Consider the following 26,752-nt stretch of genomic DNA (forward strand, 5'->3'; position numbering starts at 1 on the left):
AAACGGATAAGTGCTCTCCTCCAGTAAGTTTTATATTTTAAAAAGAAAAAAAAAGGAAAAACAAACAATATAATTCAAACAAAAAAACAAAAATCTTGCAAAAAAATTTTTTTTTAGTGATATCGTTTTTACCTTGTCTTGTACAAGATTAATTCTTTTCATTTATTTTGGAAAAGACGTTTTCGTCTTAACTGGTAAAAATAAACTATTTAACAACGCAATGCCATTTTGAAAACGCTTAGTTTAAAAATACTGCAAAAGGAAGAAATAGCCATTTGTTAAGGAGAAATAAAGTTGAAAAATGAATTTAAGATCAAAAAAGCATAATTTACTAAATTGGAGTATGAAATTTGTATATTTTTGCGATCGTGTGTAAAGAAAGCAGAGTTTTCGAAATAGTAAGTTTTGTAACGAATTTGCCGTCGTGATTGCGATTTTTGTTTCTATTCAGAACCAGAACACATATCACAATTAGCCACAATTGCATATAAATATAATAATATTTAAAATACATTAAATTACCAGCATTTGGTGGTAAAATAATTCTTAATGCTGGACCTAGAGACATCAGAAAGAAGTTTCCTCCGTTTGCCTCCCCCACGGGAATTCATTTTAGTCGAAAATCTTGTCAAGGCAAAAAGATTTGTTTCCTGAACAGATAACTTCAGCTTCAGAGCAGCAAATGTTGGGCAAAAAAATACTTTGGGTGTCGTTAACAATACCTCCCCTTCTTCCTCCTCCCCCATCCGATGGCTGAAAGTTTAGTGGACAAGAGGACAATACTCCCTCCCCACCTTTATCCCCAGCGATCCGGTAGCCAAACTTTTAGTGGACAAAAGAATTTGGGGAAAGGTCATATGTCAGGACTATAGGTCAGGGAAGGTTGCATTGGGGAATGGTAGCCACATTGGTGACTGAAGTGAAAATAATGGTCACCAAAATTTGAAAATTGGTCGCATTTGGCGACCACGAGTTTTGAGCTTTATTTCGCATTGATGTCTTAGTTTATTTTTAATCATTTAATAGCCTTAGCATTAAGACTTTTTACTTCTTAGTTGAGTAACATTAAAGTAAAATACTAGTAATAAATCTTTAAAGAATGCAGCTATAAATTTTGGAAACAATCACACCATACACCCACTAAGCACACAGAACTAAGAAATATACCTTTACTAATGTATATGTCACTACCTGCATTATACAGTGCTACATGGTCTACCTCGAAAATAAAAGTTTCGTCTAGTGAAGCATGTTTAACAATCAGATTTTTTAAAAAAGAAAAAAAAAATAGCATAAACATTTCCCGTCAATGTGTAGAAGGAGCAATTTCATGACTCAAAATTCAATTGGATTTTTCATAATCATTCCGTTTCACGGATTTTTCGGAGAAACCCTTAAAGGTGGTCCATCCCCACGCACTCCACTGGGGCACAAAAAACTTATGTGAATTCCGAGCATCAAAGGACGCAGTGCCAAACTTCCGACATAAACTGGATTTTCATAAGGAAAACCCTCCATGTGGTGCATTCGCACCTCCCCCCCTCCCTCACAGGTAGGCAAAAAACCCTATGATAATTCCTGACCATCAAAGAACCACTGTGCCGAACTTGGATTTGTTAAAAGGTAACCCCCGGTTGGAGGGGGGGGGGGTCTCGATTGCGAATGAAAACTACCCAATGTGAATTCCTGAGCATCAGAGGACCTGTGTGCCATGTTTGGAAAAAATCCGGCATAAACTGGATTTGTATAAGGAAAACCCCTTTGTGGTTTATTCGCACCCTCTCTCCTTCCTTCTTAAGTGGGCGAAAAACCCTATGACAATTCCTGTCCATCAAAGAATCGCTGTGCCAAATTCGGAAAGATCCGTCGAAAACTGTGGATTTGTAAAAGGAAACCCCAGTGGGAGGGGGCGTGGGGTGGTTCTGATTGCGAATGAAAACTACCCTATGTGAAATCTTGAGCATCGAAGGACTTCTCTGCCATATTTGGCAAAAATCTGACGCAAATTGTGAATTTGCATTAATAAAATTGTCATTTGGTTAAATATAATATGTAACACATATGAAACTATTGTTTTTCTAATTGTTTTCTAACAATACACATATTTTTTAATGTTGATTTAAAAATGTAATCAATTTTCCTTCAGCAGAGCCAATACAAAATGCATATGGTTAGCTAAATCAGTTTTCCCATCAGTGTCATTGTTTCACAAGCAAATTAACAGAAAAATGAACACGAAACTTGCTTCTTTTTAGTTCCGGTATTTGACGAAGACTATTATAAACTAAACTCAAAAAATACCAAGCTGCAATGAATCATTACGGCTTCAAATCGGTTAATGAGTAGAAATTATATAAAACTGTATTTTTGAGCATCCATCCAAAATACGCTTCATCTCACCAAAAATGAGTAGAACTTATGTAAAAATCCAACTCTCACGCATATCACCATAAATGCGGAGAACTTACTTAAAATCCACATTTTCACCCATATCGCCGTAAATGCGTAGAACCTACTTAAAATCCCTATTTTCGCGCATCGCTCGGAGCTGCAGGCAATAGTGAGAACTTATCATCGTTTCAAATGGTGCCATATGTCATGAATGGAATTTATGTTTTTCCTTTTAATTTCGTTCAGATGAGTTGCATTCCCTCTAGTGAGATAAATATGCCACAAAAGTAATCTCATTAGGATTTTTTCGTTTTTCATTTTTTTTAAATGAAAATATTTCTGTTCAGTATTTTTCTTAAACCTTTTATTTAGTGCAACATTAATGGTTCATGTGTAATTTGAACTATGAATCGTGTTGATACCTAAATTGATTATTTTTTAATTGTTGTATTAAGATGCTTTCTTAACCAACACATATTCATTTTTCAGAGCCCACGAATGGCTATGTAAGCTTTGTCAGAAATTATAGGCGGGGTCCTTGGAAGAGCCTCACTCTGAGTCGTAGTAGTATAAGTTTTGAAAACTTTATAGGGGGAGGGGATTTGGAGACCTAACTGACAAGGGGTCCACCTTGACCTTTGATGGCATTGTTAATTTTCCCTTTTACTATAATTAAATATTAAATAACTGTTTAAAGAATGCTGATAATTTCTTGAAATTTCAAACACTTACCCATCTCACCAAACTATGAAAGATTATGTTTTTTGAGTCTGTATTTTAATTTCTCCGTAATTGCGTCCAGTATTTCCTTTTCAAGCGATATATATCGTACGGATAAAAATTTCAATATCGTTATCACAGTAGTAGATACATACAGATATATGATGGTATATTGCCCAGCCCTACAGCTCAGCGATTACGTGGTAGAAAGGGTAAAATTGAAGAAGAGAAGAGTGCAAGATTTTTAATGTCTTTTACCAGTCATATTTAAAAACTAAAAGCGTTTTGCATACATCTTTTAGGACATGCTCATGAATAGTTGGCAGGTTACAGAAAACCATGTTTAATATATCGCTCATGCACAAAAAAAAGTAACTCAACTAAAAACACATATTTTGCGGTTCATTTTAAAATATATAACAGTTTGAGATGTTGCTTACAAAAGGAAAAACATCATAAAGGTTTCTACAATTTGCAAAATGATTTACTAATGCTCTAAAACCGAACTTTTTCCTCGTTTTGCACTGTGTGTGTACTAAAAGGTTTAATTTTTTTTTCTCTACTGTAAAACATTATGCTTTTTGGTTGTGTCATCTTTTTTGCGTGTGAGTGATATTCTGGTGATACTTTTTTTCATTATTAATAAAAATTTGAAACATAGTTGCAGTTTTAAAAAGTGGCTACAAACTTTAAAAAGTGGCTACTAATAAAACTGAGTCTACCGGCTCTTGGCTACTAACCAAATTTCCCAGTTTTCAGCTTTAGTGAAATGGATATTTGTTGAACACATCTTTCTCATTCAAGCCAAAGTTCTTAAAAACCAACTAAATGCATTCACTCACTATATCTACCAATTCAGTTTTGAACTAACAGCCTAGCTCACTTGGATATTTAGAAAAGGTTCATGTTCTGATTGAAACTGAAATGAGTGCTTCAGGCACTATGAATTTAGGTCTTACAAATATTTACAAGCAGATTGAATATTCTTATTATGAGGCCTGTTCAATCACTTATTTAAAGCATATTTTGAGAGTCATCATCAAATCATCAGTTTTCAAAATGTCCGACATTTACTACATGTACATTATGTTGATACTAGTTACTAACCTGTCCAGCAGCAGAAGGTAAAGACAGTTCTAACTCATCATCATTGTCTTCATCTGTATCACCAGGACATGGGACGCACATCAAGGGAAAGAAAACATCAAGGATTGGTTGAGCAAGTCTTTGTTTTATGATTGCCTGAACAATTTTAACAAATAAAAGTCAAACAAAATGTCCAGCTCAAATACTTATTGTCTAGCAACATTGCAAAATGAAATTTAGCAAGACTTCTAATAAATGAAATTTTACACAAACAAGTGTATTGAGTTAGAACTTCAGATGAAGGAATTGGCCTGTATTTGATTACAAAATGTTTTAAAATTAAATATATTTATTCTTAAGTAGAGAAATTTTTCACATTAGGAAAAGATATACAACAAAATGCACTGCATTCACAAAGGATTAACAAAAACAAATAAAGGATTGTGATTGAAATTTAGTTGGCTATAGCACCTAAAGGTTAAAAAAATACATACTTGCATTTCTTAGTATGAAAAGTTTTCAACAGAAACAAATTTACACAAAATAACTTATAATTTCCCTAACTCCCCAATCAATCTCACTAGGGTTTTTTTTTCGCTCTCTCTTTTCTGAAATTGTAATCATCATTTCTCAGAGAATTTTTTGACTTGAATGAAAAATTTGTCAGATCATTGATTTGTCAAAAGAAAAACCTCAAAACTCAGGATCATCATAGTCAGGCAATTTGGCATTTAAGCTATTAATATAAGTAATTAAATGGGGCTTTTAAACCAGGAAAACAAGCAATTGTATTACTAAGTTTAAAATAAAGTGAAACATTAGACATTGATTATCTTCAAAGAATGATAAGTACCTTTTTCTTTAAACGAATCAAATAAGCAACAATATTCACAGCTTTAATTCTAAGCTCACTGTCAAATTTTTCTGATGCAGCTATCTAAAAAGGAAAAGATAATCAATATGTGCATGCATTCAACATAGCAGTTAACATTTGCATATTTAGAATTCAAGTATCAGTCTCACTGTCTCTTCTAGTTTGGTGTTCAAATACAAAACTTGCTAAATAATGAAGCAAACTAATAAATAAAACTAAACAGCTTTTATATTTGTCAACTTATTTTTTTTTATTATTATAATTAATTCACTAGAAGCATTTTGGAATGAAATAAAGAAGGCAAGCAATACAAGGTGGAATCAAATTAATTAATACAATAGTGTTTCTCATTACTTTACATAATGTGGCATCCTAAATGAAATTACAAGAAACTCTTTCTCAAACAGTGATTCTAAATTTTTTTTGCACTCTATATATATATATATATATATATATATATATATATTTAAAAAAAAAAAAAAAAGGGGAAGTTCTTTCTTAAATTAATGACTGAAAATAGAGGACTTAAAAGCTTTTAAATTTAAAAAAAAGGAAAAAGATTGACAAGAGAATATATATATGTGCGTGTGTAAGCAATGATAAAGTTATTTTTTCAAAACAAGAAAATATCATTTTTCAGGAATAAAGTAAAAAAAATGGGAGTTACACGTCAACAAGTCTTGTATCCAATGCTAAAAGTTGTAACACCACGAGTAAAACCAAATCAGTTATTTTAGTTAGAGTTTTGAGAAGCACCTATTTAATAAATTTGTCACAAATTGTTTTGTATTCAGTTACAGTAAGTTTCCTATTAAGAACAGTTCCCACGATATAGGACATTATAAAATTTTAAAAAATTGTGGTTCAATTTATAGAATTGAACAATTAATTTACCTCCAAGCACAATTCAATGAGACTTTTCATATGCGGAGCAAGGACAGCAACTTCCGACTCTACCAGCTCATCAAAGATCTCCATAGATTCACATGCCTTTTCCTAAATTACAAGAAAAGTGATGTCAGTACAAAATTACAGCCGTTTAAATTTTATTGCAATCCTTGTATCCTGTCTGTTGCAAAGAAAACTTCTTGGATAATGAAATACTATATTTTAAATTATATTGTTTTAGAGTATTTTACAACTTTGCAATAAATATTATTACAGTTTCTTTATTTGACGGATTATTCAACATTTTCATGAAGGTTTCTTTAAATGTTTTACAGTTTGCGGGCTATTTTAATCTAGTTTTTCACTTTTTATTTAATGACTTTTTTCTTAAATCATGGATTATTTGACGTTTTATGGAATAATTTTAATTATTTGGTGATTTATCTTTTTCTTGATGGAAGACTTTGTCCTGTTTAACACCTAGTTTTGTTTAAAAATTCATTAAAAAGATGAAATAACGCATGATATCACCAAGCAAAAAAAAAAACCTAAGCCCTTATATATTTTAAATTTGAATGTGTTAGAAGATCTATACAACTGTACTCGACGTCAAATTGTGGATATCCCAAATTTGCCACAGTGCTGAGGAGAATTTCTAATCTAATAATATCTCCTTAATATTTCCTTTAATATTTGCAGAGTGAGTTCTGAAAGAAGACTAATATACTATTTCAAACTTGAATGACGTTTATTAAACAACAAGGTATATAGCTAAAACAGTCTGTAAATGATAAAATATACTGAAATGTAATAATTAATTCCATCTCACATTTAGCTACAAACAATGGCACACCAGGTGCTACGTGCTATAAATATACGAGATGACTAATACAGAAAAGATGAAATCTATACTGCATGACTATCAACTAAAGCTTTGATGTAAAACTTTAAACCCATTAGGCAATAAAGTTAATGCAAGCTCATAATTTTGAAGAGGGGCGAGTGGCACGAACAAGCAAGTTCGAATGCCGACAAAGTGAAACGCCTATGACGAAGAGAGGTAATCAAAGAGAAGGAACATAGACCGCGAGCAGTTTAAATATCCCCAGGGTCATTAGCATATCCGAGTCACATGAACGGACACTCGTCACTACTATCATTGAGCACACGTGCCATCAGATTCCTTCTAGAAGCTTCCATGTGACGTCATCCACTACGGAGTTCCGGAAAGGTGGACGAAAGTGAAACCAAACATTCGACTGATTCGACCAACGCAAAATGAGTGCTGATAAGCGTTGTTACCTCAGTCATGCATAATGATTGGTAATACATTATAAGTAACGAAAAACATACCCTTTTACTATTGTTTTTGTGAGGTGATGAGGTAGGATTCATTTACTGTTGTTGCTAACAAGAATTTATACCTAACAAGGTCCCCCTCTCATCCACTCACAATGAAAACATTCTCAAAAAATTCTAACTTTCTTTAGATATTTGACACAATTTCCATATAACTATATGAGAAAAACAATGAACAATTTTTAAAACACAAACCCTAAATCTATATTACGAACTTCCAATATAGACCTAGAATCTCAAATTTCATTTCCTAAGACAACTTTTGAATATCTGTTAGATCTGTTCTAACCTTGCAATTGCAGTCAGAGATTAACAAACCCTATGAGCTGAGAGTAAGTACATAAGAATTAGGGGAAATAAGTGATTTTCAAACTCCGGCCCATGATGTCCTTGGGGGTTGAATTTTTGTATAGGTACTCAATGGCCAATATGTATACAAAAAATCATTACCATAGCCCTCCAGGGGGCTGTGATAGAACACCAGGAACATATAATTTGAAGGGGTAAAAATCAGGGTGAGGGAGAGGGGGTCAAATGAAACATCAATATGGCACAATGAATGTGTGCGAAATTTCAGTTTGATTCCTTTTTTCGTCTGGACTGTAGCCTTGTCAAAGACAGCGAAAACTTTTTTAGCGATTTTCTAACTTAAACTTCTTTTCCCCCTGATGGTCCAGGGGATTGTATTTTGGTTTTCGTCGTCAGGGGCCACTAGAGATTGAGTATACCAAAAATCAACTCCAGGGATCTTCATGGGGCTGAGATAAAGAGGGATGAAAAACCCAGAAAACCCCCCAACTTGTTCTGTCGTGTAAACTGTTCTTAGTCGCGTTTATTTTCTTCTGTCCTTCTTGGTGGCGGATTTTCTTTTGTTGGCTGATGACATTTGGTTTCCTTGGTGGCCAGGACACTCCTGCATTCCGTGATTTTTATTAGATATCTTGTCTTAGCAATAATTGAATAATAAGATTATGTACCTGATCACCGGAGGCCAAAAGCTTTATCATCATTATAACACTGGGAACTAGGCCTTGGAATAAATTCTAGAATTGAGAGAACAAAAAAAAGATATTCAAAACAGTTTTGCAACAGCAAAAACAGGGTTCACACTCTTTTTAAAAGTAAAAATTAAGGACTTTTTAAGGACTCAAAACATTTGAAGGACTCTTTGAAAACAATAAATAAATTTAGGTACACCATTTCAAAGTTTTCTGGGGGGGGGGGGGGGCAAAGTACTTGATACATATTATATATACACAAAAGCATATTAACATTGTTTCCAAAATACAGAAAGAGTTGCAATTGAGTGGGATGTCCCATTATCAGTGAATTATATTTTAAAATTTCATACATCACAGGGATGAGATTGGTCAAGGGCAAAAAGGAATAAATCCAAAAAAAAAAGATTTCCTAAGATCATGCAGAAAAGGGATGAGATCAAATTATCCCCCGAGAGAGAGAATCCATGACATTCCAAAATTCAACAAAAAATGCTAATTAACCAGTTTCAAAGACACTAAATTTTTGCTTGAAATAATTGGGTAGTAATCAATACAATAAATGGCACATGTTGTTCTTAAAGTATAATATTCATTTCTCAAATTTCAATTATAAAAACAGATCAGGAAAATGGAGATAACTGTAGAAAATTAGTTTTATATTAAAGCATTATTTTTTAAGTTTTTTTATCATACATTATTGAAGTGATAGCTAAATTGAAGGAAAAGAACTCAAATCTCTTTTTCTCAAGATATTTAAACTATGGTTTTGCTATTATTACTTTTCATTTGTTATTGTTACTAGCATCCCATTTTGTTCCAATTTGCAGTATTGCACCATTTCTTGCAAGTTTGTTGATTTCCATAGAAGTTTAAATTTTGAAAAAGAGGCAGCAAATTCTAACTCCTTCTGAATTTCGAATAAAGAGTTGAGGGAGCCAGAGTTCAATATTTGCCGCATCACTCAATATCAATTTTTCATATTTTTCAGAGATAAGTATTTTTTTTAACTAAAACATTTGAATTTAAGGTATTGAAAATGAGAACATAAATTTTAAAATTAGGTTTGTTTGTAAAAAAATTATTTACGACAGATTAAAAAAAGTTTTCTTTATATGGTAACACATACTTTTCACAGCAAGAATTGAAAATAAATAAATATATAATTGGTTATCCATTTCCTTTGCACTGGAACTCATAATTTGGTTTAATAAACTTCATAATAATATTTCAGGATAAAAAAAAAAAAACAACACAAAAGTTGCTTCATTTAATCATGAAATTCCAAAGAATTTTACAGGCTGTAAAACCTAAACCATTAGAGATTCATCATAAATATTTTGAACGCTTTCTAAAATACATAAAAAAAAGGAACCATGCCAAGTTTCAATAAAATCCGAGACTGTGGGAGTAGGACCACGTTTTTGATTTAATTTTGCATTTTTAAAAAAATAAATTTAAGAAACAAAAATATAATTGAAATAATGAATAAAATAAGCAGATATAAAGTAGCATTTGGTAAAAAACCTTCCAACATTAAAAATGATTGAGATATTTGCAGGACGCAAAAAGATTGAAATTTTAAACAAGGCATGCAATTTTCGGCGAAACACATGTTTGACGTTGCTGGCATGTTTCCTAAAAATACGCTTTCAGCAGATATTGCGGAGAATGAAGATTTGAAAGGAGAAAATAGGAAAGATGGGACTGAACTTCATTTAGTTTTTAAAAAATTAAGGTAATTTTTAGAAAATTAAGGACTTTTAAAGGTTTTTTTAGGGACCTTAATTTTGCTTGATGAAATTAAGGGTTTCTTAAGGGTTCTTTAAGGAAGTACGAACCCTAAAAAATGTTTATCGACTCAATGAACAAAAGACTTGAATGAATTACAAGATCAATGAAATTAGAGTTTCTTTCAAGAACATAAAGTTTATGAAAATTTTTCCTACTGTTTTCAGCTTCTTTTTAAATAAAAAATGAATATTACTGCAGCTACATTGAGATAAATTTTCCAGACCTTACGAATGTAAAAGAACATGAATTTGTTTGAAAGAAAATGAAACTTAGTATACTTACCATTTCTTCAGTTCCTATACTGCAAACCATATTAGTAAGTGCTCTAAAAAACGAATGAAATGGGAAAATAAATAGCAATTTCTGATGGAGAAAACATTTAATTTGAATTTTACAATGGTTATTGAACAGCTGTTTTCAAGTTTACTGCTCTATTGAAGATGAAATTAAAATAAATAATGATTATAAGCTATATTTACTAGATGAGACACACCAACTCTTATGTAAAAAAAAAAAACTACATGGTAGTTTCTTTCCTTCTTCTAAACCAGCTTTATTGATGGCCTTTATTGATGGCACATGAAGTTTTTTTCAAAAATTAAAAAAAAAAAAAATCAAGGAACTATATTGTATTTAAGAACTTAAAACATACTCAAAAAACTCTACTCATATTTAAAATAAATGTAATCACAAATATAAGGATGTCAAAATATGGTCAGCACGAATTACCTGAACTAGAATATTCCAAGTACAATGGATGTCGTTTTATTGAATGGTGATTGATTAAATCAATCCTTTTAATAAATCAAATCATCAAAAACAGAACAAAATCCAGCATTATTGAATCAGCTGCTTTATTCGATCAAAACTATTTAGAACAAAGGTGATTCATATAAGTGGTGGACACTACTTATCTTTCAATGAAAACTGTGACAATTAACAGCTAAGCATACTTGTTTGTTAAATTTCAAATGAATCTGAACTTGTTAACCTATTTCATTCTGGTACGAGATTCCTTCCTACTGTAGGAAATTTCCAAAAATTTTGGGAGAACATCCATTATCATTTCACCCACTAGTAGAAATACCTTTAAATTACTAAATTTGCTGATAGTTTTGCAACGTTTTGTTTAAAAATATAAGAGAAAATATTTCATACACAAAGTTTGCAGAAAGAACAATAACTTACTTTATGGTATAGAATGGTATTTCTATACTTGATCTGTCTGTTAAAGTATTTTGAAATAAACTCAGAAGACCTTTGAAATGGGGCTTGAGTTTTGGGCCCAAAGCTTTAGTAATGACACTCAAGGAGTAAAGTCCGACCTAATAAAACAAACAGATTCAAAATTTAAAACTTAAACATATAATAAATAACAAAACTATGAGTTGCACAACATATTTATACTGTTGGTTATTAAGTAATACCAATCAAGATCTATCAAGTTTGGTAGGATTTCTTCACTATACGCAGCATCATCTGATTTTGTGATTAGATGCTGAGCATTGCCACAGTTGAAGCTATTAACCAAAGATGTTCTTTTTGCCTCAGCTATGTATTAATAGTCCAGATGTGTTGATGATCCAGTGATGCTGTGAACTCTACAACAATATATTTCATGCTATAGCAGGCGAGGTATTCTACATTATTTTAAATCTGGAGTGCTTAAATATCAGTAATTTTTATACAAACATAGCTATATTTTGATCTCTCCCCCCCCCCCCAAATTCAATCACTATAAAATAGCGAAATAAAACCTGACCTACATACGAGGCAGCGAAAAGCTAAGGGATGTAAGTGCCAAAATTAAAATTTGGATATAATCAGTACAGATGGTAGGAGAACTTCTCCTCCGTTTTAGGGTAAAAGATGATAATAGTAGCTCTGGTGGGTGCTGCTGTACTGCATGATTTAGAAAAATAATTTCAATGAAAACCTACCTAGGATCTGAACTTTGAACACATTCAAACTCGAAATTTTAAATATTGCAATTATATCCCTTTGCTTCTCAGTGCCTCATGTATAAGATTTATCTTGCTGTGATCCCTCTTTCTCAATAACTTTTAAATTATAATGATCACATATTTTGAGTTAATTTTTATTTTGAACAGAAAATGGCTAATCACATAAATTAGTAGGGGAGAGATGGCTAGAAGTTCCGTTTTTTAAACAAGCTCAAAATTTATTATAAAAATGTAGTTCTAGAATTATTATACTGAGATTAAAATAGAGTATAATATTCCCCTTTGATGTAGCAACTGTTTTTTCTGTAGTATTTTGTACGACTTTTTTACCATTAATTTTATACTACCAAAAGTCAAGAAGGAACAGCTTGCTCTTCTAAGGGGTAGTTGTTCCACAGGTGGGGCAAGTTGTTCCGATATCAACACTACGATGTTAAACGATGATTTCGAGATGAACATTGTTTCGAGACAAGTAATTTGTCAAAGGTCTAATTTGTGATTAAAAAAATTGTTGATTAAAAACAAGTGTTTATTAAAAGATTAGTAATCAATATTGTCCAAATAATCAAATGTTTTTCTTAAACTTTAAAAAAACTTAACTTATTTTACATTTTAGCATTGATAATTTGTACTTAAAGGTTCAATTATTACCCTTTAAGTACAAATACATAAATTAAGGCACAGTTAATAAGTATAGTAATAGTATAATACACTCTGTCCCAAAAAAATATATGCACCCAGAAGAAACTGAGCTACACTCACGAAACTTGGCAGGCATGTAGTGTATAAGAAGATAAAAAGATAATTAAAATTCAGAATAAAAGATCATTTTATTAAGCAGTTACAGCATGCAAAAGGTTACAAATCAGTAAGTAGTAAAGCCACCTCTGGCAGCTATACAAGTCGAAACATGACATGACGTTGAATCAATTAGGTCACTTATGACCCCCTGCGGAAGATCATGCCATAATCTTTGCAACTGCGTCATTAATTTCCCTGTATCCCGAGATGGCTGCCCCAGTTGTCTTTCCAGAACGCTCCAGACATGCTCTACTGGCGAAAGGTCTGGTGACCTGGCAGGCCATGGGAGTACGTCATATCTCTTAAGACAATGTTGAGAGAGTCGGGCAGTATGTGGACGAGCATTGTCCTGCTGATAAATAGCACCTGGGCGACTTGATAGCACGGGCAGAACAATCTGCGTTAAAATGCTGTCCACATATCTGCGAGCTGTCAAAGTGCCTTGGAGAACAACTAGAGGTGATCGTGTGTCCCAAGAAATCACCCCCCATACTGTCACACATTGTGAAATGGCCGTATGCCGCTCGACAACAAATGCCAGATCGGAACGCTGGCCGGTGCGCCTCCACACACGTGTACGGTGATCATCAGCACTGAGACTGAATCGGGATTCATCGCTGAAAATCCCATGCCTCCAATCGGTTACACTCCAAGCTGCCCGAGGTCGGCAAAAATCCAGTCGACACTGCCTGTGATGTGGGGTCAGTGGCAAACGTCTTAATGGATGTCAGTTAGTCCTGGCCCCACAATGTAGACCCGTAAAAATTTTTAGGTCCAGAGATTTTCTCTTTAGAATCTTGATCTGTAGGTGTTCTATTGTGAGAATATCTTGGGTAGACATGTTGAATCCTGCACAAAATAATTTTACAGGCCATCAAAGATAGCGGCCATTTCGCTTGCTCATTACGTTTTTCGCAACGGGCGTAGCTTCAAATTTACTTTTAGTTTTTAACAACAATTTTTGGAGTCTAGGAAGTCATTTAATGTATTAATTATGTCATAAAGCCGCTCTTGCTATTTCCACAATTTTACGTGGTGATATCTCTGATATTTGTTGTTGAATATTCTAGTTACTAAAAAGTGCACAAAAATTAATAAATAATCCAGAATGCTCATTTTAAACTCTTATACTTGCACTTATCACATGCATGTTTCTTTATTCACACAATAAACGAAAACTACAAGATAAGTTACTTTTAAAAAAGGTTACGATCTGTTTTTGCATTGCCTGTTATTGCACTACGACGTCTGTATCATTTGATGCCACAACCACTCTTTTTGAACTATTTTTATCAGCTCAGTCTAAGTGTGGAACAACTCGTAGATCCGCTTCTTCTAATGCGTTATTCTAATTAAGTTCTTGAATGATCTGTCTCATATCTCCTTTCAAAAGTTTTGCAGATTGCTTCTTAACTGTTAAACCGCCAGCAATCGCTGAAAATGTAGCATTTTTAAAGATTCCTTCTATTTCCTTGCGTGCTAGGTACTGTAAATTTTCCTTATTTGATACTAAAGACCAGAATTTTTTGACCTGCACAGGTATCAGTGATTTTCTGTCAATTACAGCAAGGTTTCTTGCCCCCTTGGGTGATTCTCTTCTCCCCCTTTTAGATTATTTCACCGAATGCTGCAAATAACTATCGAACACAACATGAAGTTCATGAAAAGAGCATACAGAAATGGATCTGTGCAGAACATTGCTGATTACTTCTCCAAAAGTTTTCAATTAGCGGACTTGTGACATGAAATAGATTATGAGGGCAGTTTTTATCTGGGATTCTTAGCTAAATAGAAAATTATTTGGCAACAGATGATTCTGCAACTGTGCAACGATAATATCTAGCTTGGTAGGTGAATCATCATCACGTAATGTGCTCGTTGGAAACAAGTCATGAGCTAAAATATTTTTAATGAATTTTCCTCTTTCATTTACTATTTCCATGCCTCAGTACCCTTGTTAAAGTTGATTCTTTCCCATTAGCTTGTAAGTGATATTTTGTGAAGAACTGTGTGCATCAAACCGTATGTTGACTTTCGAAAGTAAATCAGACAATTTTTGAAACAAATGTCTCTTGTTTAAACTGGCGGTACTGTTCTGATCAATGATTCATTATACTGAGAAGGCGAATCTTGACACTACCATTCACAAGATGTTTAGTGAGAAAGCTGTCAAGTTGCACTGTTTCAGAAATCTCATAGGGATTTATATGTTTATATGTTGATACATAAAGTCAGCAAGTCTTTTGACATTTTTATCATAATACTGGCTACGATTACCTATAAAGATAATGATGCGGGACACTCACACGGTGATCCATTAAAGGAGAATTAGTAAGACCACGAAACACATTGCATATCATTAAAATTTCAATATACACTAAATGCCACTCGGCAACATACTTTTTCTCGTCTGCTCTGCAATTCCTCTGGCAGTTTTCTGTGACCGTTGAATTGTTTGCTCCAACTTCATCTCAGGCTTCACAGCATTGAATTTAGCATTCTTTTTTTTAACAACAAATTTACCTTGAAGGAATTTTTCCTACAGGTAGGGACACTCATTTTTTAGCACTTTTAGCCTCTCTATGTATCATGTTGCATAGATAATTGATGCAGTCAAATTCATGAAAGACTGGCATAGCTGCCAACCTCAAGATAAAAAAAATAGGAGCACTTAAGGGAAAAAATAGGAGCAATGAGGGTTAAAATAGGAGCACCAAATCGTGGCCTGTGCTAAACCTTCCTTCTGTACCGTAAGCTTCTATAAGTTCTAAGCACCATTACAATGCGTTTCTGAATTTTCATGTTAGATTTTCAACAAAACTACAACCAAGTATAAGATAAAAATATTTTACATTAAAAAAGCATCATTACGTAGGTACATATAGAAAATTAAAAAAAAAAAAAAACATGATTACTGTTTGATTTAATAAAACTGCAACCCTTTTTAAAAATATTCCTTTATACATATCCTACATGTATTGAAAATGCATTGCATAAGAACATATTGAAGATTTAAAAAAAAAAAAAAAAAACACGATTACTTCTTATACTTGGAAGCAAAGCAACTTCGTAGTAAAGGTCAAGACTTGGAAATCTTCTAAGTGGCCAGTGGCCACTAGACTCCAAAAACTTAGTGGCTACCACTGTCACCAAGTTTTGAAACACAAACTGGAGGGGAGATGGGGCAGTTTTTACAACTTTCATGAAAAAAATAGATGAATAGGACTTCATACATTTTAAAATAAAGTCATTCAATACTTTTTTTGTACATGGAAAATTCAAGTTAAATAGATTTCTGATTTATGAAAAAAAATAAATAAATGAGAAGTCAGCAGGAACTTTCATTTTAGATGAAATGGTTTCAGCTTATAACAAAGCCTCCGAGGCAATAAGGATCAAATACAGATAAAATTTCTCTTTCAAAAAAATAATTAAAAAAAAATAACTTTTTGCCTTTTGTTATTTTTAATAGTTTGCATTGAGAAAAACAACCAATTCTGTTTTCGGAAACTTAGGCTATTAATAGTCTTGTCTACTTCCATGTTGCAAATGACCAAACATGGCAACAATGCAAAAAATTTAAGATGATAGATTTTTGAATTTGTTGCATTAAAAGTAATTATAAATTAATAGTCCTTTAAAAACTAAAATTTAGATGCAATAGACAGTTTTTAGCACATTAGCATCCAAACCAATCAGGATAACATAATATTCTGAAGAAAAAAATTTTTCATTTTCCGGGGAGAAAAAAAAAAAAAAAAAAAAGAAGAAGCCCATTTCGCATTATTTTCAATAGTTTGCATTGCAACAAACATCTAATTCCAATTTTGAAAACTTGGCCACTTGAAGAGTTTTGTGTACTTAAATCTTGCAAATGACCAAATATGGCGACTAAGTCAAAAATTCAGATATAAAATTTTGAATTTGTTGCATGAAAATAATTTGAAAATAAAAAATCCCCATGAAACTACAATTTAATTGAGAATCTTTAGCACATTCATGTCCAAAGCAATAGGGATAAAATGAAATTTTAAATAGTATACTTGTTTTCATTTCTCAATAAAATTATTTAAAATAACAAAAAAAAAAAAAAAAAAAAAAGCCATTTTGCAGCACATTTTGCTGATTTTCATTAGTTTGCGGTGAAAAGAAACCCCCAATTCTGCTTTGTCGAAAGTACTTAAGCATCGTCTACTTCCATCTTCTGAATGACCAAACATGGCAGCTACGTTTTGCACGTAGCTGAAATGCTCAATGAAAAAACGATGTTCTCCGATCGATTAGAGCTCCCACTCAGTGTTTATCTTGACACTAATGCTTCCAGGGCATAAAATTGCCTCCTCTTTTGTTGAGTTTGTGCACACTTCCTACCTTCCAGGATAGGGAAATTTCTTCTTTTTCCTCAGAAATCGAAAAGTGTACAAGCAAAGTCAAAAAACGGAGTTTTTCGGAATAAATCGGATTTTTGGAGTACGCAATAAAAATCGGAGAAACTCCGGGAAAAACAGAGCACTTGGCAGCTATGGACTGGGAACAGTAACTCAACAGTTTGCACGCACAATTTGTAATTTTCTTCGCGATCAGCAATAATCAAGTGTTTTACAAGTGATACCAGTGAACGAAAAACTTCCCAATACCTGCACATTTCCGATTTGTCACTACATCCCTTAACAAAATCTTCAAACTCTGTTTTCAAGCTTTCAATATTTGTGCGTAGCGATTGAATAATTATTTGACTTTTTTCCTCATCCTTGAGCCAAGATCATCCTGAACCATCTTTACCTTCATCTTTAGAACCTTCTCTTGTAGTCTAAAATTAACATCTTATAATGATTTTCTCTAGATGCATTCTGCAGTCTTGAAATCCCACGATCTACCCCCATTCAACGAACATTACAGCTTCTTGTCAACGAATAGCAGCAGCAAGTACTTTTGAAGATAAATGACTAGAAAAAACCAACAAAGGTTCATTCTATCTTTAGAAAGCACAGAAAATAATCCTTTCATTATACGTTGTTACGAGAAATGGTTTTATTTCATTAATATAAACCAATGCATTTTCATCTACATTGAGCATTGAGCATCAATTCTTTTATTTCCGAAAGAATAAATCCATGCCCAGCATTTAAAAAGAGGCTTTAATATTTCATTTGCCTTTTTAAACAGTTCAAATTTTGAGGATAGATGTTGCGCAGACTGTGTATTGGTTTCTCCCTCATGCTTTCGAATATAAGAACTCATACAGTTTAGATGTGCATATAAATTCGCAGCAGAAACATTCATATCGCTGTTAAGATCTGCTACCCTGTCAAAAACTTCGTCTTGATTTGGACCTCCTTCAGTACTCTCTGATTTTCTAAAACTTTTCACTTTCATAATAATTTGTCTGTGCATTTTTTTTCTACCATTTTTTTAGAGTTTTTTCTCGCGTGAATTTCTTGTAGCACTGGTTGATGCAATGACACACTATATTTTCCTGCAGCGTTTTTCAATATTACGTCTTTTAGTATTTCAGCAACTTCACGCACTCGTTTTTGTCCAGAAAACATATTTTTTCTTTTGATTCCCTTTTGATATATAATACATTTCCGTTTGTCAAAACTGTCTTCAGATGTCTTCAATTGCACACCAAAACTTTTTAAACTATTTTTAGAAATATCACCCATTGCTTAAATAGTTAGTCACAGAAAAACATGAAACAAAAAGTTTTTGTAACTGTGGAATTCAAATACAGTAGCTTATGTATATGAAAGCGCTGTTTTGATCAAAAAAACCCTCCATAAAGTATTTTTGATCAAAAACCCCTTTAGAAGGTATTTTTGATCAAAACACCCCCTCCAGAAGGTATTGCTGGCTGCGCTAGTGACCTTGAAAAATATTGATTTACACAAAAGATTTTGCACTGTAAAATCGTTTGGTTTCATTAAGAGTTATTAATTTTTGTTCACTTTTCTAGTAACCAGAATGTTAAACAAAAAACGTCAGAGATATCTCACGAAAAAAATGTGGAAATAGCCAGAGTGACTTTAATGACGTTACTATTACATTAATTGACTTTCTACGCCCCAAAAATCTCAGTCCAAAACTAAAATTAAATTTATAGGCATGCATGCTGCGAAAAACGTAATGAGCAAGTGAACCAAAATGGCCGCTATCTTTGATAGCCTGTAAAATTATTTTGCGCAGGATTCAACATGTCTACCCAAGATATTCTCACATTAGAACACCTACAAATCAAGATTATAAAGAGAAAATTTCTGGACCTAAAAATTTTTACGGACATACATTGTGGGGCCTGGAATAAGTTCCTTACGCCAACTTCGGCCAGTCATCTCCTAATGGTTTCCCTTGATACCACCGGATGCCTGGAAGGAGGTAAGTGTCGTTAAATCGATGCAAGCGACGTTGTCGGTGCCAACGTGGCTGCTCTTCTGATTGCGCGATCCTGACGTTAATTAGTGTTCCTGGGATGCCCTGACCCTCCGCGACGGTAGACTTTTGTTCCTGTGATCCACTATTGCCAACACTGAGCAACTCCTGACCGAGGTGGCGGTTGATACTCCTGTTTGACCAACCTGCTTCTCTGAGGCCTATTATACGGCCCCTATCAAACTCCGTCAGCTGTTCGCGCTGCTGCCGGTTACATCTTAGAGGCATCTTAAGGCACAATACAGTCTAACGAAGTCAACAGATTTGATTGAATAGCCCTATGGCACAAGTACTCATGCTTTTAAACTCTCCCACCTGTGCAACTCACATGCTCATACCGCGCTTAGCCTTGTTTCATTGGCGCTGAAATTTTAATCATTTGCATATCGGCTACCAAACTGCATTTGTGCCGAGTTTCATGATTGTGGCTTTAATTCTTCTAGGTGCATATATTTTTTTGCGACAGAGTGTATATTAACATAGTAAAATATAGTAGGAACAGAATAATATAGCAAAATGAAATAAAATATTTAACAGCTAGAATAGCTAATAAGCTGCGATAACTAGTTCAGTCTGCAACCATAACAGAAACCAATCTTTGATCATAACTAATAACATAACTGATTATCCATAAACGAGGTTAGTGCAAACGATAAAAATGAACTCTCAATTACTCACGGGCGGATATTGTTTTTGCAGATTTGTTTATTTATTTACTTATTTATTTTTGCGTTTCAAAATTACTTAATATGTCTAGAAAATACTCATTTTAGCTTAACATGTGCAAGATCTATTTTTAGACATTCCAATTTTTTTCTTTCCCTTTTTACAAATGACATCAAACTCTCCTTGGTCACCGAAATCTGACTAGTTGAAACCCAATTTTTACATCCAAACTACATTTGCCTGTAAACATGTGGCCGGGCCAGTTTTGCTAGAAAAAATTCTCCTGCATTACACATTTTGGCGTAACCTTAGTTGATTTCATTTGGTTGATCTGTTTGCAAGATTTTCTATGTACGTTTGCAATAATGAGCAATTCTTTTTTTTTTTTTTGCATTTACGTACATTTTCTACATAGTACAATTGTCACTTTTAGTGTTACTAGTTTAATGGTTTGCCTCTAGCATCATTTAGCAAGTTTGAATGTATGTCAGTGTTCTTGATTTTCATTTGTTCTTGTATGTACTAGTGTTGCTTTTCTTACCTATTGTGCAACAAACAAATATCCGCGAAATTCCCTTACCTGCGGTTACTGTGGCGCCCTATTCCGCAGTTAACCAGGAGTTTATTGTACACGCATGACATTTTAACTACCATTTTCAGCGACTGTTGCACCTACCTTTCTCTGTATTATGAAAAGGAAGGTTACTTGCATTTCAAATTTACACCTCCGATAATGAAAGTCCATCACAAGTTTGACCAGGAGGCTGAACTCGCAAAGGAGAAGCTACAGTCTCTGGCTAATAACGGTTAAATAGGTAAAGCCTAGACAGATCCATGTGAGTAGGATATGATCTGTTTAATGGGACAACTGTCTTGTCTGAGCAACATTGAACTGCTTTACCTTTTTTGGCTACTTTCTCAAAACACCACAAGGTGGCGTAATCAAGCTCTAGAACAACAAATTTTGCAAATTTCATATTTTCATATGAAAGTACGAAAGATATTTTGATTTGCATTTTGATCTTCAAAAACTTCATATTTTTCTATCTGTCTATAAGTAAACAACCAAATATCTTCGATGAATCACCAGTGAGAGTCGACATTCTCAAACTTCTGTATTTTACAGTAACGAATATATACATATATACATTTATTTATGTATGTTTTTATTTACTGCACTGTTGCTATAGATAAATAGGGGCAATGAGTTCCTTGGGGCTAGTTGTTCCTTGGAACAACTTGCCCCACAAGCACAAGTCCTTGAAAAATAAAATTTTAGGTTAGGTAACAAAGCGGTAAATCGTTTCAGCACAATATTTTATAATGCACAATAGATATTTGCATAAAAACACCAAAGAACTAAACTCTATCATTTAAATTTCGTGAAAAAGACCAAAAAGTTCAAAAACCGAAATATTTTCAAAAGTACATCAGTGATGCACGTGCTCAGCTTTTAATATACCAGATGCTAGACCTCAAGATTCAGAAAATTTTCAAGTGGCCAATGGCCACTAGACTCAAAAAACTTGGTGGCCTCCAGTTTTACCAGGTTTCGAAAACAGCACTCTAGTACGAGAATGGGGGGGCGGGGAAAGATTTCAATTTGTATTTTTTTGAAACAAATATTATGAAAGTGATGCTAAAGGAATGCTAACAAGAAATATAAATTATATTAATCATGGAAATATAAGAGGCATTGGGTGAAGGTTGGGAGGCTCCTGAATCAAATGGTTCATTCCACGCATATTAAAGTTTTATAAGAAAAAAAAACATTTAAACCAAAAATAAAGTAGTGTACACAGTACCATGGTCCCACAGTGAAAAAAAAAAAAAAGTATTTCCCCATAAAAACAACAACAAATTCTTTTAAAAGCTTTTTGTAAATCATTGCAAACGCCTTGACAGTAAAAATCAACATGTACTTTTCAGGTAACTAGCTTAACGAAAAGAATTATCTGTAAGAAAATTAGGACGAAGGGAATAGAAAAAATATTAGATAAACATATGATTTGAATTTTTTTCAATAATTAAGATTATTGTTTTTTTTTTTTTTTTTTTTTTTTTTTGGCATAAAAATAATTAACTACAAACCTCCTCCAGTAATATACAATTTGGCATTTACCAAGAACATAATTCCAAAAAAAAAACATTCTTTTTGCATTATTTGAACTAAGAGTATGACCAAACATGACGACTACGTTCCATACGCAGCGTCTCCATGTTAGGATGACTATGAAGGGAAAACGATCAAAGGACTGGCTATTTGGCTTATATTTTAATCTTATGCGATTGAAGATTAAAAAAATTACAAAAAGCTATTCGAATAAATAGCAACCTAGCCCCCGTTGTTTAAATGATTTTCAATGGAACGTATTCCTAATTGATCGAAAGTATTAGCGTCCACATCACAGCAGGAATATAAGATATAGTTTATAGAAATTTAGTTTTCTTTTCTTTATATTTTTAATGATATATAGGATTTTTAATGAAACACAGGATTTATGGGACGACATGGAACATTGATTATGGCAAAGGAATGATAAAGTGATGCGCGGGGGGGGGGGGCTTTGTGCGGTCAAAAACAAGTTGCGTTTTCAAGTTTTAAATTTAATAATTTCTCTTCCTATTTTGACGATTTTCAGAATAAGGCTGTTTGAGTTAATTGGGAATCAAATAGGATCGGAACGACCTTCAAGGGTTTATGTAAAAAATCATACAATTTTTATTTTTTTTTTCACTTTTAAAGAGCCAAAATTTGCATAATATTTTCATGCTTTCAGAACAAGATTTAAAGCAAAACATAAAACTGTTTTAGAAAAAGAATTTGAAAAAGTAATACAGGGTTCATACACTTTTGGTTAAAAAAAATTCCCTGACTTTTCCATGTTATTTTTTAGAAAATTCCAGGTTACTCGCTTCATTCAAAATTAAGTTTAAGTAACAATATTTTCAAAATAGTGAAAATTGTTCAAAGTAGCAATGCGTAAGAACTGAAACTTTTCCACTTGAAAAAAAAAACCTTGGATTTTTTAAAAAAAATTTCTGACACAATTTAAGGTTTTTTTTTTTAAATATAAAGGACGCTTGCATTCAAATTGAAAATGTTCTTTTTTGCACATTCGTTTTCAATAGACATTGAGATAAATATCTAATTATGTTTTTGCAAATTTTCGTCTACTTCCATCTCGCGAACCACCAAATATGGCGACTAAGTAAACTAGTATGTTGTGGCCATCACGAAACTTTCTTCTATATTTTTCTTTTTTTTTTTTTCTGATCCCTCCCCATGCTTGACGAGGAAGCAATATTCCCAACAAAAACAAAATGACACATGCAAAAACTTGACGACCATCCCAATGTCTGAATTATTGCAAAAGCAAAGCAAAGAGCGAAAATTGAAAGTTATTTTAAAAGCCTTGCTTGAATTAATTACAAATATTTTATTTGTTATCAAACATAAGATGGCAACAGTTAAAAATTTTAAATCATTGAGATAATATTTCCGATCATTTCCATACAATTAAAATCACGAGAAATATGCAGACGACAATCTATTACGATTTATCTTTCTTATTGTTGCATTAATAAAAATATTTTTATTCGCAAAAAAAAAAAAATCAACGCCTCTTGGAGCGATCGGCGTCAAAATTGAACCGAAGCCTGTTTACATATGGATTCACATATATTCCAAATTTCAACCAGAACGTAGCATTACTTCTTGAGATAGGGCACTCAAAACGGAAAAAAGAACGGGTGATTGCGCTACCCCCTTTTTAGCTGTTGACACAAAAATAAAATCAGTTCTTATACCCACTAAGGGCTACTTGCCGATAAATTTTTCTTTCATTCCGTTCATTATTTCTTGAGATACAGCAGTCACAATTGACGACAAAAAACGTTCTATAGCTCAACCCCCGTTTGAGTTATTGACACCACAATTGAATAAGCACCTGTTCCTGTTAATACCAACATATGGACCAAATTTTGTTTGATTCCGCCAGTTACTTCCTGAGGAATAGCAAGCACACGTAACTCGAAAAACGTCCCATTGCTCCACCCCCCTTGGAGGAATTCGCGCCAAAAACTAATGGGCACAAGTTCACATAGGGGCACATATGTGAACTAAATTTCGTTCGATTTCATGTGGTAGTTTTTGTTGTAGAGCGGCCACAAAAAACTGGTCACACACAGACGTGACACACATACACACACACACACACAGACAGACAGACATTTTCCAAAAATGGTCGAAATGGACTCAGCACACCTCAAAACTTTCGAATCCGTCAAAATTCGAAATTCGAAAATTTGCATGAATCCAATACTTTCTTCTATATATTAGATATAGAAGAAAGTAAAAATTAAGATAATGAGTAGATTTTTGAATTTGTAGCATAAAAATAGTTATAAATAATAATTAATCCTTAAAAAACTACAATTAAGACAAAATAGTCAGTTTTTAGCACATAAGCATCTAAATCAATTAGAATTTTAAAAAATGCTCTAGAGATAAAATTTCGCATTTTTCCAGAAAATAACTACGAATTACTCGGAAAAAAGGGCAAATTTTGCGTTGTTATCAATAGTTTGCATTGAAATAAACATCCAATGCCATTTTCGGAAACTTAGGCACTTAAAAAGGCTTGTGTACTGAAATCTTGGAAATGACCAAATATGGCGGCTACGACAAAAATTAAGAAATAATTTTTTGAATTTGTAGCATGAAAACAATTTTAAAATAATAAATCTTTGTGAAACTACAATTCAGTTGAAAAGTTTTTAGCACATTTGAGTCCAAGGCAATGAGAATAAGACAGGGTTCATACTCTATTTGGATGAAAAAATTCCATGACTTTTCCAGGACTTTTTCATGACTTCATGAAAATTTTCATGACCTTGTTACATGAAGAGAATAGCACTATTTAATATCAAACTTGCCCTTTTTTTTGGAAATGAGCATTAGCAAAACTTTTATGTGAATGCTACTACCTGATTGAAAATATATCAGTGTACACGTAAAAAACTGAATAATTCTTACCTGTTTTCATCATATAAGTTTAAGTTAAGTAAAACTACAGTGAATGATGCTTAAATGTCGACAATTTTTTTTATAAACAGGCAGAATGATAATGATTGGAGAAAAGGTTGAATGAACTAATCATTACTAAGTTTCAATAAATTTGCTTCAAAAGTTGCATTTTAGTGTCAACTTGACAATTTTTTGGTTCTTTAAAATAAAGCCACATTCTTTAGTAAATTCATGTTTCTAAACCACATATTTATTTTAAAAAAATAAAAATAAAAACATTTCATAGTAAATAAATCTTTTGATTTAAACGTACTTGTTTACTTATTTGTACATTTTCAAATGCATATAAATTAGTAAGTTTAGAAATTCCAGAACATGCCGGAATAATGACATTGAACGTACCAGTGGGTCGCATGGATTAGTTTTGCGGGCCGTATATTGGGCACTACTGTTTTTGAGCATTAGAATTCCCCTATTTCTGCATTCTATTGCATGACTAAAGATTGTCCAAAACCTTCAACAAATTGAGATAAACTCTGATAAATTTAAAAATAAAGATTTAGGAGTGATGGAAACGAACTTGGATGCAATGTTTCTTGAGATTGTTCAATTTTCCAGTTTAAATAGCTTTCATGGTGCAATATTAAATCATTCAAGATTTCTAATACTCTTTTTAGCTACTGTCACTTTTCCCCAGAACATTTTTCCACGACTGAAAATAAATTTCCATGACTTAGACTGAAAATTTCAATTTTCCATGACTTTTCCAGGTCTGAAATTTGCTTATTTTTTTTCCATGACTTTCCAGGATTTCCATGACCCGTACGAACCCTGATAAGATTATGTTTTAAGAACAAAATTTTTCATTTCTCAAGAAAATTACATATTTAAAATAAAATTTAAAAAAAAAGTTGCAGTACATTTAGCGTTGTTTTCATTAGTTTGCAGTTAAAGAAAACATCTAATTCTGCTTTGTTTTTGCAAGTTTTTGCAAACTTAGGCATTTAAGCATAGTGTCTACTTCCATCTTATGAATGACCAAAAATGGCGTCTACGTTTCATTCGTAGCTGAAAAGACTTTTCGCTTACAAAATGATTTGACCCTACCATCCGCAGGCTTGTGCTTTAGATGCAGGAAAATGTTCTTCTCCCGTTAAATTTGTGCATAATTCCTGTTCACCCTAGGTTTTTTTTTTTTTGGAACTATTGAAGGGCAAAAATGGCGTCCGCGGAAGTTTTTTTTTTTTTGGGGGGGGGGGGGGCTTGTTTTATATTTTATTGCCAGCGTCATTTTGCCTCACAACTTTTACATTTTTTTTCCCATTAAACATGTATAAAAATGAAGATTAGAAATCAATGTACAAAATTCCCTGGGAAAAAGTTGGAAAAAAATGGGGGCAAAATTTGAAATTTCCCTTACAATTCCAGATTTTTCCGGAGCATATGAACCCTGTTTCATAACAGTTATTTTCCTACGTATTATCCGCGGGCGGCCTATGATCTGCAGGTTCTAAAATGGCCTGAAGAAAAAAAAAGCTTCGCATAATCGGAGGCAGTGAATAATAAGACGTAAAAGAAATAAAGTTTAAATTAATTTAATCCCATTTGAGCAACTAAATTAAAAACGTGAAAAGGTAATTACTTTGAAGGCATAATCAAAATTAATCTGAAATATAATCTAAAATATAATGATTTCTTCTTGAAATCATGATTATACTACACTAATTACTTGAAAAACAAAGAGTCAAGACAA

The 26,752-nt window shown here is 32.9% G+C and overlaps 1 protein-coding gene across 1 annotated transcript in view; it reads right to left on the reverse strand.

The window, feature by feature from the left end:
* The window catches only part of LOC129219629 (importin-4-like), a 116,727-nt gene that overhangs the window by 64,773 nt on the left and 25,202 nt on the right, over positions 1-26,752 (reverse strand). Inside the window, 6 exon segments of the mRNA XM_054853887.1 lie at positions 4,219-4,353; positions 5,051-5,134; positions 5,966-6,067; positions 8,296-8,361; positions 10,393-10,435; positions 11,299-11,435. Of these exon segments, the coding sequence (XP_054709862.1) occupies positions 4,219-4,353; positions 5,051-5,134; positions 5,966-6,067; positions 8,296-8,361; positions 10,393-10,435; positions 11,299-11,435 (567 nt within the window).

The sequence above is a fragment of the Uloborus diversus genome, chromosome 4 (genome assembly GCF_026930045.1).
Source record: "Uloborus diversus isolate 005 chromosome 4, Udiv.v.3.1, whole genome shotgun sequence".
In the NCBI taxonomy this organism is placed as follows: domain Eukaryota; kingdom Metazoa; phylum Arthropoda; class Arachnida; order Araneae; family Uloboridae; genus Uloborus; species Uloborus diversus.